Source organism: Myotis davidii, unplaced genomic scaffold (genome assembly GCF_000327345.1).
Source record: "Myotis davidii unplaced genomic scaffold, ASM32734v1 scaffold204, whole genome shotgun sequence".
In the NCBI taxonomy this organism is placed as follows: domain Eukaryota; kingdom Metazoa; phylum Chordata; class Mammalia; order Chiroptera; family Vespertilionidae; genus Myotis; species Myotis davidii.
Genome location: NW_006299715.1, coordinates 3,789,177 through 3,802,276, shown reverse-complemented (window position 1 = coordinate 3,802,276; position 13,100 = coordinate 3,789,177). Strand labels below are relative to the sequence as shown.

At 43.4% G+C, this 13,100-nt stretch overlaps 1 protein-coding gene across 1 annotated transcript in view; it reads left to right on the top strand.

Annotated features, from left to right (window-relative positions):
• Nucleotides 1-6,208: 6,208 nt before the first annotated feature.
• The window catches only part of TAPT1 (transmembrane anterior posterior transformation 1), a 47,011-nt gene continuing 40,119 nt past the window's right edge, over nt 6,209-13,100 (top strand). The window contains exons 1-2 of the mRNA XM_006775836.2: nt 6,209-6,406; nt 10,416-10,546. Coding sequence (XP_006775899.2) covers nt 6,397-6,406; nt 10,416-10,546 — 141 coding nt within the window. The 5' untranslated portion in view covers nt 6,209-6,396. The remainder of the gene's footprint in view (nt 6,407-10,415; nt 10,547-13,100) is intronic.

Genomic DNA, 13,100 nt, shown 5'->3' with positions numbered 1-13,100 from the left:
TTAAATTTCTTCCCCCACAAAAAAATAGCTTCTGGTGCACAATAAGGGCTTTATTAGCCGTTATTTTCTGCAGTTCATACACATAAATGTTTAAGTCATAAGGCTTACGCATTGATTGTAGGGGGGTATTGAAAATGTAGGCTGATCAGGTGAGACCCTGATGGGTTTGCTAATTGACAGGGGACATAGGTTAGATTTTGAAGAGGTCCATATCTTTGAAAAATTAAGTACAGACTGTACCCTGTTCAGTTTTTTTTTTTTTCTTCAGTTAACCACTTAAAAGTTCTCAACTCTATTTGGTTTAGTCGTCAGTCAAACATTTGCTTGCAAGAGTACTCTCTGAATTGGCAGGGTCTAAGTAAGACAAAGTATTAAATCTCTCAGCTGTCTGTTTACTTACTTAGACTTGACTATTAAAAAGTACTCTGGGCCCTGGATACTCATTTGGTTAGAGCCTCACCCCTATATGCCAAGGTTGCAAGTTTGATCCCGGGTCAGGGCACATAGAAGAATCAACCAATGAAGTATAAAATAAGTGAAACAACAAATGGATGTTTCTCTCTCTCTCTCTCTCAATCAATCAATCAATCAATAAATTTAAAAAAGAAAGCACTCTGATGCAAATAGAAATAAATTAGCCAGGTGTCATATAATTTCTTTAAAATCTTTCTGAGTTTCAGGAAAGCCAATATTATAAAAGCCTTTTTTTTTATTGTTGTTTCCTTGCATGCACAGAAAATGAAGTTGTCAGGAACCTTTTGATGAGCCAGATGTTGGGCCCTTGGGGGAACCCCTAACACCCCTTGCCTGGCCATTGCTGGATGGGTCTGGGTGCCCATGGACTTTCATAGACTTCATCACACCACACACCCATTCTTCATTGACATGGGTTACTGAGCAGGGTTTCCTTAACATGTTTGAAGCTGGGCTTTTAACCCATAGTTGCAAAAAGTCGTTATCAGGGAACAGGCCCAGCTTTAACCGGTGGATGATCCTTGTTTCCCCAACTCCCTGACTTATGTGTGAGGAGAGATGACAGTGGCAGCACTCGGGGATCGGGACTTAGGTGAGAACCCCAGGAATTTTTCAGCTGAAGTCACGAGCCAGTGCTGGTCCATCTGGGCCTCCCCGTGGGCCCCTATTCTTCCTCCCATGTTTGTCTCTGCTTTCCCTGTCACACAGCTCTTGCCACTGCAGGTGCCTACCCTCTAACTCAGGTGCCACATTGGTTGGAGACATCCCCCCTGGAGATTAGAATTCTTCCAGCACCCTTAAACGCCCAGGCTGCAAGCGGCCTCTGCATTCACCCTGACCCTCCAGCATTGCTCCCTTCCTCTGCTGGGTAACCTTTCCTTGTCTTCTGTCCATAATTAGAAAACTGCCCGAGGGGCTGGCTTGGGCCGCTCAGCCTTTGAGCAGCACCACCTAGCTCCTGTGAGAAGCATTTCTCCCAGAATCAGCAGTCTTCCCAGCCGAGGGACTTGCACGGAAGCTGTTGCTTAGTTATTTTTTATGTTCTGGTGCTGCCCCTGATTCCCTAGTGCCCTCTCCCCAAACTAGAGCAGCCTTTGTCTTTCCTTTGGTGTCTTGGGGACCTGACCACCAGTGAGTTGCAAAGTCCCCTTTAGCCTTTCTCCCAAGGAATTGGGGCTCTTATAAATGAAGATGTTTGTTGGCCTGTCCTAAGACCCTAGGGCTCCATAAATGAATATACAGATTAGGTGCTTATCCAAACCACCCCCTGTCAGAGGGAAATAATGCAAAACATGGTGTTTGATATTCACTTTTTGAAAATACGTGTCCTTATTAATGCATGTGTATAGAAGATAAATGCGACTATTATTGTGTATACACTGCTGTATGTATATACCTGCACGTGTACCCACATTAAGCCTATGCTTTGCTTTTGTTTGTCTTCTCAAGCTCTCTTAATCACTTGGTTCTCTGAACTTCCTTTTTAGCTTATGTGTCGCCTAGCATTGGACTGAAACTTATACCTTAAGTAATACTTATACCCTAACATAGTTAGAAGTTGCTATCCTCTCCTCAGTCCTGTTTTCATGCTCTCAGAGTCATCATTGGGCATTCCACATGACCTTTAGTGGTCTCCGGTCTTGGGCTCTGGGTATAGTGGTCATCAGGAACTGCAGATTCATCTCATCTGCCTTCTTTTCTTCCTCTCTTAAAAAGAATGCCAACTGCTATTGTCCTTTTTTGAAAAACATTTAACTGCCTCATTGAATGACAAAAAGAGGAAGTAATATACAAGTGAAAATATGACTAATGATCCTTTTCCTACTCGATAGGGACAAGACCTCCTTAGTGCGAATGTTACAAAACATGAGGCAGGTTCTATCACCAGCATGGTTGTCACAAGTAGACTGTTAATACAGTTATACAGATAACTGTTAGAAATGAAGAGTGCGGGGACATTTTTTTTATGGCCCTAGAACTTTACTGTTGTCCTTTCTGATGTAAGACCAGGTAGTAAATACATTTTACCATGTTTTTGTGCTTGTTCCCCACTTGACTCATCTGTAAAAGTTCAAAATGGGAGAGTTTCTGCATGGCCATATTCGCACTTAGGAATCTAGGTCTAGCAAGTCAACCTTGGACTCAGAATTAGGCAATCTGTTCTTGGCTCAGTTCTGTTGTTGAATTGCCTTGTAGACTCTAGGCTTGCCTAATGCATTTGGCCGTGTTTCATAACGCCACAGCTAAACTGTATCTGAGGTATCTCAGTTGGCCGCAGTGACCATGGAGACTTAACAGTAGAAGACGTGGTGTAAAATAAGTATAACACCTACTGGTGAGGATGAAACAGTACCTGTAGGATGCAGGTGTTGGAGTTTGTGTAGGGATGGGTATTGCTTATAAAACAGGAGTTTGAAGTAAGGGGTGGGTAGGCAGTATTGTTTCTGATTGTTATCATACTGTGGGGCCATTCTTTCCCTTTTTAAATGGTGACTTCACTTCTGCTTAAGCTTGTTACCATCTGTTTTGCTTCTCTTCTCTGCCTTTACCCAATATAGACCTCTAGGCAGGAAAAAAGACTAAAACCCAGAAAACCAATTGATCTTTTTTAGCAACTCCCACGGAAGATTTCAAGTGGGACAGAGATTTTTACTATTCATATTTCCTGTGCCTTATATTTTGTGTAATTAAAAACTTAAGGTTTTCTTATAAATAACATTTTTATTAAAATATAATTTCATTTTACTGGTCCTCATCCTCCATAGAATATCTTACATAGTATCTCTGTGGCCCCAGACTCACCCTAATGGATGATTAAAGGCTATGATTCTGAAATTATGCTCCAGAATCAATGCTTGGTTTCTCATTTACAAAGAAAAATGAGAGTAACTATAAAACTGGCTGGGAAATTACTTGGAGTAACCACAACCCTGATACAGATAAGATAAAATTAACTTCTCTTCTGACAAACTAGGCTCTGCTTTAAAACGCTCTCTTGCCTTCCCTAACTAGTACGTGTAAACTAAATAAGCAGTGAGAAGTTTTTCATTTTGGTCTTGACCAGGTCAATATCTTGGCTTTTTTAAATGCGTAACTTGCGCCCTCGCAGCTCATTTGTGGCCCAATTTGGGGAATGCTTGCATGAAAGAGGTCTTTGGAAAGACTATATAGCATTGAATGTCAGAATAACGATATTACAAATTTTCTACCTCTTTCTTCCTGCAATACAAACAGTTAGAGGGTCTTAAAACTCGAATGGTACCTTTACAGCATTTGACTTCAGAAGGCAGAATTACTGTTGTGTTGTTTCCTGGTTTGCCTTATTCAAGGGTGTGCCTCTATATTGTGTAACAAACTTACATTTAATATTTTAGTGTAATAGTAGTAAAGTTTATTTAAGTTTTACATTATTTAAGACTGTGGAAAGTTGTATGTTTCATAATATTTTCCTAACAGTTCACCAGTATTACTTTACAATTTTTTTAGTGGTCAGTGCTATTTTAAGAAAGATATATTTAGACATACTACTGAACATATAAATATATGTGATTACTCATTACTTTTAATTAATACTTTCCCATCCTGGCTTATTTCTAAAACAAGCTATCTCAGTAGATAACTAAAAGATAATACTTCTTTTAGGGAGGAGGAAGAAGCAATGTTTTCTATACTTTTTCTTAATTTAAGATACCAGATCATAGAGCATTTCTGTGGTAGGAGATGAATATTGATGAAAAACACCCTGGACAAATTGAAATGTATTTATGATTGGTATTCTTTTCCTTACATTAAATATTCAAAATGGACAGAACTTATTTCTTCTAACATAGAAGCACTTGTTTATATTTTACAATTAGATAGTAAAATACTGCTATTTTAAAGAGACTTACTGAATGGTATTTCTTCATGGTGAGAATTAGATAAATGAACTAAAGTTGGTTGACATCTAAAAAGTTAAGTTAGTGTTCAGAATATAAACAGTTATTATTTTACTTTGGAAAAGAATTTGCTCTTAAAATATAAAGGCAGATGTTGAGTACAACAGATGAGAGTGACCCTTTTGCTCAGAAGAAGTGAAATGTCATCACAGTATGGAAAAAGGTACACTGGCTAGGAGGATTCTTGAAGAGTGGTGCCCACAGGTAAAAGAACAACAGCCTTCCTACGTAATTGGTCAGGCAACTATACCCAGGAGCACAGGACAGGTGAGTGCAGGCAAGCCTGTAGAATGCTAACAATGTATAAAAAACAAAACAACACGGAAATACTGTAACAGGGCTACACTGATACGGAAGATTAAGTGGCATCCTGTAAAATATGACCAGGGCTGGGGGATAGGTGGGCGTGGGCTGACAACGCAGCAAGCGGGCTAACACAGTCCCCTTCCTCGGTATGAGACGCACGGCTCTTTCTGACGGTTGAAGCCAGAGTAGTACTAGGTTATCTTCTCTCGTAAGATTGTCAGATGACGGATGATAATTATGGTACAGAATAGAGAGCTCACTGGGCTTGCAATGCAAAGACCCAGGTTCTGTTCCCAGCTTCCCCCTTAACTTTTCAGTGACTTTGGACCAGTTTCTGTGAGCCTCAGTTTCTTGCTTTACAAAATGTGAGCACCGTTATCTGCCCTCTTCAGCTCTCAGAACTGTGAGGATTTTATGAGGTAGTATGTGCAAGATCTTCATAAACTGTCTCTTGCCATAGAGGGAGGATCCTAATCCTTAAATGGGGCCAGTTCTCCAGGAGGGTGGGAGAAGGAAGTGAGATAAAGCTTTCGGAACATTTTGCCCTGTGAAACATAGTTCTTTTATTAGTACTGCTTTAAAGGTATCTTGTAAAACAATTCCCCAGCCCATCAGTATGGTGTGAATTGTACACAAACACTACCCTTGGATTCAGAACCGCCCGGGTTCTGGATATTGGGGAGATTCAGATACATGGTACCTGTTTCAGAAAGCTCCAGGCTGTCAAGGAGCCAGCAAGTTAGCAGTGTAACTTAGAAGCAAACCCACGGCTACAGGAGCACAGAAAAGGGAGGACGTCCCAGTTTTCCAGAAAGCACCAGGGCCTGTTTACAGAAGCACTTAAGACAACGATAGTCGAAAGAATCCAGTGCCCCAAAGCCCACGCTTTAAGGATAGACTGATTTTGAATTCTGGCTTCACCACTTACTCCTGAGTGATGCTGGAGGCTTCCTTCACCTGTCTGTGCTTGGTTTCGTCATGTACAAAATGGACATCACAGTAGAACCTGTCTCAGAATTTTGAGAGCTCTGCACTCAAAACATATTTTTATCATTTGATTTTTAAGGGCTTACTTTAAAATTCCCCCTTGTGGTATGTAGATTGGTGTTTATAACTAAAATTCTTGCATTTCTAGAGGTGGAATCCTGACAGAACAGTTTTCATATTTAGTTATAATATAGTGAAAACACTTTCATAGGTTTATATTGTAAAACTGCTTTACAGAAAAGTAGTTACGTAGGTCAGACAGTTGTGCAATATACTTGTTTGTCAGATTACCTTTTATCCATGGAAACAGGATTGCAGAAGTAGCATCAGTAAACATTAGGTAACCACCAGCTAGAATTGGTTAATGTACAGGTCTTGTGAAATTAATAGTAAGTGGTTCAAGACATTGTGTCATGCTTTGTGATTCTCATATGCTTTCACGTAAACCCTCTCTCAGCCCTTCACCCCCGGTGTGAAAGGCAGGCAGGTGGCAGGCGTAAGCTGCTCTCAGCCTCGGTTTCCGCTCTGAGGCTTGAGGAGGGTCCCAGGACAAGTGTGCCCAGAGCTGGCGCCACGACCCTGCCTCTGGCTTTGGTCCCCTGGTGGTTCCGGTGGATCATAACAAAACGCTTCTAAAGCCTCAGGCAGCTGCCGTCCTCAGGGGAAACATCATGTGGAGGAGAATTTCTGAATGAACAAGGGTATAGTTGTCTCAGTCTTTGAATGTAATTTGCTTTTTTAGATTGAAAATTGTGCGATAACCCGTTTCTATATCTCCTTGATGTGGCTGACATACTGGTGACTTCCCAGCGTCCCTCCCTGCACCTACTGTGGATAATGCAGTTTCACCTGCCGCACCCCAGGGCCCTCACTGCCTGTGACAGCGTCATGGCAACTGCCCTTTATGGGTGGAGGTTCAGGTACCTGTCAGGTCACCTTGACAGTCACTTAGACACAGAGGAGAAGCTCCTCATCTTCAATGGCTGCTGTGTCCAGAGAGGCACCAGGAGCTTTCCACGCTTTCCCTGCCTATTCCCCCCCCCCCCCTTTTCTCAGAACAGCTCTGTCTTGGTCACTAGCGCTCTTCTTGAGGATCTGGTATCTCGGCCTTTGCCATTTCTGATTTCCAATTTTGTTTCTGTTCTCTGCCATGCATCTCTGTGGCTTGCCTTCCTCTTCTCTGATCTACATGTTATTTTAGCAAAGCCTTTGTTGAGCACCTATTACGTGCTATGCCCCGAGGATGTAAAAGTAAGGGAGAAAGCCAGACAGGAAAATGAGTATAACAGGGCGCAGGGAAGCACAGGCAAGGGTGGTGCCTGGGCACCGAGTGGGGTAGGATGGTTCACCTGGCGACTCGGGAGCATCCTCACAGAGCAGGCGTGGCCGTGCCTGTTCACCTGTAGGAAACTGGGAGGAAATCTCAGGCCAACGGAGAGTGGGAGCCAACTGACATGTTTTCAAGAAATGAAAAGTGGTGTAACTGGAGATTTGTGACCTAGAGATTCAGGGTGCGCAGGTGTGAGGCACGGCTGAAAAGATAGCCAGGGGCCAAGTTGTAAGGGATCTGGTGTCCTCGCTGAGGTGTGGGACCTTACCTAGAGGTAATGAGGAGCCAGAGAGCCAGGCGCGAAGGCTGTCCCTGGTGAGTGAGCCTGCTGACTTGCTGCTAGGCCAAGTCAGGGCTGAAGGGGGGTATTTGGGAAGATGGGCACGCATTAGGAAGCTCTTGCAGTAACATGGAGAGAGAGGATGAGGACAAATGAAGCTGGAGTGTGGAAAGGAGGGGAAGTTCAGTGTTTCAGAGCAAGAATCAGCAGGGCTTGGTGAGAGGAGAGAGGCCGAGGCATCGTCAGCTTCTAGCGTAGAGCTGCCTGCTGGTGCCATGAGCTAAAGTAGGACTGTAGGCAGGGGAGCAGTGGGGAGGGTCCTGGCTCCGTTTTGCAGGGTAAAGGAGAGTGGACTTCCAGGCGGAGCTGCCCAGGACCGATTGGAAACATGGGTCCAGGCTCAGGAGTCAGAGCTAAAGAAATGGTGACTTTAGGACTGAGATGATGGTTAAAACCTCAGACTGTCCCCGGAGCGTGTATATAGGGGAAAAGAAAAGAAAAAGAGAGAAGGTAACTGAGGACGCATCAGAGAAAACCAGCCTGAAAGGATGCCAGCGTGTTACTGGGACTCATGTTGGGTGTAGCGAATGGAGCGCCCACCAGCAAATACTTAAGGGTGATGATGATGAGGAGGAGCCGCCAAAGAGCCTTAGGACAGAAAAGTCTGCCACGGGGAGGAGTGGGGACACCTGTCCCGGGGCAGAGGCTGCTTGGATTTCCATGCCCTGACTCAGAGCTCACTGGCACCTGGGACAGCGTGTGCAGGTGCCGTCTCTTCTGTTCTCTGTGTCCCATTGCTTCTCGGTTTTTACATGAAACACCCAGTACTTATCGATACGAACCAATCAGGACAGTCTTTCTTTTTGATTGGAAATCTGACCGAATGGAGTGTGGGTATAATTTTTGCTCTTTCACCAGTTTTGGCTGTTCTTGTTCGTAGCTCAGAAGCCTTTCTTATCCTCCCCTTCAGGCAGCAGATCTTGTTCTGGTTTTAGCCAGCCAACAACAGATTAGAAAGTTCCTCACCAAAAGTTTTACTCCACATGGACCTGGGCATACATGGCCTTTTCATGGGATGTCTGGTTGTCCATGGCTTCAGCTGTACGCATGCTGAGGGTCTGATGCCCGGGGCCTCTGAGGATCCTGCGCTGGGCCTTTTCATGGTATCACCAACTTTCAAACAGATTATGAAGCCAGTATTTAAAGAAATATGTGTGTGTGTGTGTGTGTGTGTGTGTGTGTGTGTGTGTGTAATACTTGGGGGTGGGGGAGGGATAATATCTAAACATAAGCAAGCCACCTGACTTGATGCCTGAAGAACTAGCCATCAGTTCCCGTGCTGGAGGAAGTAAGCTATCTTAGGCCCGTCGACATAGTAGGCCTGCCTCTGAGTCTTCCTAGGGGCTTTGCAAGGGTCTTTTTGACTCTAAGTGCATGCAGACCTTACATAGGATGCAACTCCTTAAGTAGAAAACCAGACACGAAATCACCTCCTCTAGTTGTAATTTTCGGGAGGGGACACCACTGCTGCATTTGGTGGGAGGACCAGAGGCCAGCTCAGAGCAGGGAGGGCAGTTTGAAACCTTTGGTATCCTGAGTTCTGGCAGAGTTGGGCCTCCCCAGGAGAAGGCGTGGGAATGTCCGTGGAGTCGGGTGCTGAGAGGTCCAGGAGGCGACGGGCCGGGAGGGAGTGTGACAGGATGGAAATAGCTGAGATCAAGCATTACCAGCTTGGCTTCTTGTCTCTAGTCGGTCAGCTGTGGCCAAGTGGGAAATCCCAGCCTCCCCTGGCCTGACTGTCCTCATCGGAGGCGAGAAGACTGGGCTGTGTTAGCTGTGGACGGACAGGAAACAGGTGGCAAATTAAAGAGCCAGGGAAAGGGAGGTCTTTCAGATCTGGTTGAAGTCCTGCTTGGTATGACTGACTATTGTAGGGGTTTGGTACGAGCCAGCCCAAGATGTGCCTCAGTGGGATGCGGATTATTCTGGGCTAAAGGCAGCCAAGATCCTGTGGGCTCAATGGAAACTTCTGCCACCCCTACCCCCACCCCCACCCAAATATCTAGAACAGCGGTTCTCAACCTGTGGGTCGCGACCCCTTTGGCGGTCGAACGACCCTTTCACAGGGGTTGCCTAAGACCATCCTGCATATTAGATATTTACATTACGATTCATCACAGTAGCAACATTATAGTTATGAAGTAGCAACGAAAATAATTTTATGGTTGGGTCACAACATGAGGAACTGTATTTAAAGGTCCAGAAGGTTGAGAACCACTGATCTAGAAGAATTTAAATTAGTGACCTGGCCCATGATATGAGTTACCACCAGAAGTAACTTTTTTACCTATGTACATGGCAGGGCAAACTCATAATTACTGAACTCGGGCAGCTAGCTTCTGAAGCCTAGCTCAGAATGTCATGTATACCCTATTTTCCCTTTTCGTCTCTGAACCTCTCATGTATGCGGGGGTTCCCACACATGTGTATGTAATTGAATTTGGTCACTTTCTCTTACTAATCTGCCTCCTGTTTATTAGATCAGTAGACCAGCTGATAGAACCTGGGGGTAGGGGGAGCTTCTTCCTCCCCTGCACCATGGGTAGCATCCTGTGTAAGCCTTCACCTAGCAATTGATGGACACTTTTGCAGGATCTCTGAAGCTGAGGTTACACTAGTATCCATGTAGTTCACCCAGGATAGTTCTTGGACTGAAGCAATGCCTGTTAGATGACTTGACTTCCTTTATATATAAAATATATATTTTGACTGTACTCTTACCTGTCTTCATAGTTCTGTGTAACCTATAAGACACAGGATTGGGCTCTTGCAAAACACTTTTCAGACTATTCTGGCTCATAGTAATTGTCTCTTCTGTATTCCTGTGGACTTTTCAGTTTATACCACACCGAGCAGCAGTTTTCTCAGCAGTCTTTGCTAATGATTTATGTATAGTTCAGTTTTGGGCACAGAATTATAGATGACTTTGTTTTATTCTTTCATCGTTGTTTTATATATGTATTACCTATGGCCCCAGCTAGCATATAAGTTCCTTGATAAATACTGTTCTTTTGTTTTGTGTCATTTTCTTTTCCTGTAGAGCTTTCATTGTTGAGGTTCCTCAGTGCTGAACTAACAAGAGGGTACTTCCTTGAACATAATGAGGCCAAGTACACAGAAAGAAGAGAAAGAGCGTACACTTGTATGCGAATACCAAGAGAATTGGAAAAGGTACCTTTTTTTTCTATTACCAGACATCATTTTGAAAGTTATGTCAATGTGCTAATCATACAAAAAAAATAGTGAACAGTTTGAGTTGAGTTTTTAAATATTTGGAAATAATTAAATATATTGGGGGAGTAGGATAAAGAAAGAGGCTTTAAAGAATATATTTTTAGTGTGAGATCCAATGATTCTTAACTTTGTTTCTTAGTAAACTTATACTATTTCCATGTGTGTCCCATCCAAATAACCTTTTCCAAGGAATTAATCTCCACTTATTCTGTTAGTTCTCTTCAATTTTGTTTTGTTAGAAACAGTTCTTTTTTCCACTCAGCACAATAAATTATTTAATGTCAGCCTTCTTTAAGGTTTTAGTTTCTCAGACAGCCTTCATATTTAAAAACATAAATTATAGTCTCTTCAAGAAAAAGGTGGTTCATTTTGCCTTCATCACAGAGAATATCACATCATAGGTTGGCATAGTTATAACAGCTCCATGTCTACACACACCATGTTCCCTCGATTGTGTCTCAGTCTGTCTAGACCAGTCAGATGTGGCAGGAAGCTCCTCTCCTCTACATTGCTAGAGTTGGCGACTCTGAGCACTTCCACATTTCTTGCTAGAAAGAAAGAAGAAATAATTTAGCTTTAGCTATATTAAAACATGTTTTCATAGTTTTATAGTAACACTAGAGGCCCAGTGCACGAAATTTGTGCACGGGTAGGGTCCCTAGTGACAGCCAGCTGCCGGCTGGGCCTTCCTTCATTCCACACCACCCCCTGGTGGTCAGCACACATCGTAGCGAGTGATTGAACTCCACGTCTCAAGTTGAACTCTGGAGGGGACACTTTGCATATTAGGCTTTTATATATTTAGATACAACTTAAAATATTTCAGTCACTTCCTTAGAACCATATTATCTGTTCCAGTGGCTGTCAGAAGAGTGTTGTTGGTTTGTTTTATCACATATTATAATGGCAAGAGGTGTGGTAGACAGTGAGAAGTGAGGGTCAGCTGGTTTGGCTGATGCTCTTTTTTTTATGACTGTCCATCAATTGGGTAGAAGGATGAGTCAGGCGTAGAGTGACAACTTGAGAAATGTTGCTTCACATAGGTTCTTGGTGGCATGTCACATGCTGAAGTTTTAGGAAGTTCTGTGTTAGGAAGATTGGAGAGCTAGGGAACAGCAAAGATTTTGGGAGAGAACACACGACAGTGCAGTTCTGTGTTACCCTAGGTCAGCATCAGTGAATGTGCTTGGTTTATTTGTTCTAGGGAGTTCTAGGGTCCCCCGGGGAGCCGAGGGCTTGGAGGATGAGAAGGGAGGTGAAGGGGTATGCGGGGCGCGCTCTGCAGCAGCCTCCTCTTGCAGCAGCGCCTTCGTTCTGTATATTGGAGTTTATGTAAGATTTTCTTAGGGGTGGAGGGTAATGTTTCTTATGCTTGCAAAAAGAAAGATTAAACTAATTCTTGGATCTTTCTTAGAACACTTTAAAAAACTTGCTTTTCAAAGCTCACTTCTTTCCTCTAGTAGTAAGCTGTGAGGTGGAAATGTGTGGACATACTGCAGAGGCCGCTGGAGGGAGGGTCTGCTGGGGCCATGTTCTTGTCAGGACAACGTTGGTCCGTTGTCCAGCCACAGACAGTTTACCCACCTGCTTTCTGCAGGGAAGTGCTTTCTTCCACCTGGTGGAGCAGATCTGGACTCCGTTCTTCTCTGGGGAGAACACAGAGGGATTTGCCTGTAGCCACAGCCAGGCCAGGGACACACCCAGGGGACTGCTTCAGAGCGGGGAGGTGTCTGTCTGTCTGACCCTGTCTTACCCCTCCTGTGACACAAATAATGAGCAGTGACAGCATCCCTTTATAATTCTATTACCTCATCAGAGGCAGTTCAATACACATCATTCTCTCTTCTTTATTGGTAACATTGAAATAACAAGCAAGTTTTTTAGTAGATTTCTCATAGAAACTTATAAGCGTTTCATGTTTGTTTATTGTGAGTATTAAGTTGTCTTCTGGGGAAAATGCCTACAGGTCTTGATAAGACTAAAGTATAAATCAGTGTTTTTCAAACTGTAATCCATGACAGAATCACTGATGGGTAACCTATATGTATGGATTTTTTTTTAAAGAAAAGAATAGAAGCATTAGAGCACATTGCCTATACTAAGGGTATTTTTTGTGTGTGTGTGTGTGAAACTTTGGTTTCATTTGTATGTATGTAAAATGTAGAATGTCAGGAAAGTTGAATTAATACTGTTCATGCACAGTTGTCATAACGTTCTAACCCTGCTTCCCGTGAAGGAGGGTGTTGGTGTTAGGCCTATTTGGGAAAATTTGATTTAGTCTCTTAGAGCAACACTCTAGAAGCTTTGTTGTTTAAAATGCAGGAAAGGAAGTCAGACATTTCAGTTCAAGGCATTCTTCACTTCTAAGACTAAGGGAAACCTAGAGTGGAGGTAGATTTCAGTTTAACTTCAGGCTTAAATATCTCTCCTAACCATGAATGATATCCCTGTGGCCCTTATTTTCTATGAGTAGTGTTTCACCTCGGGCTTT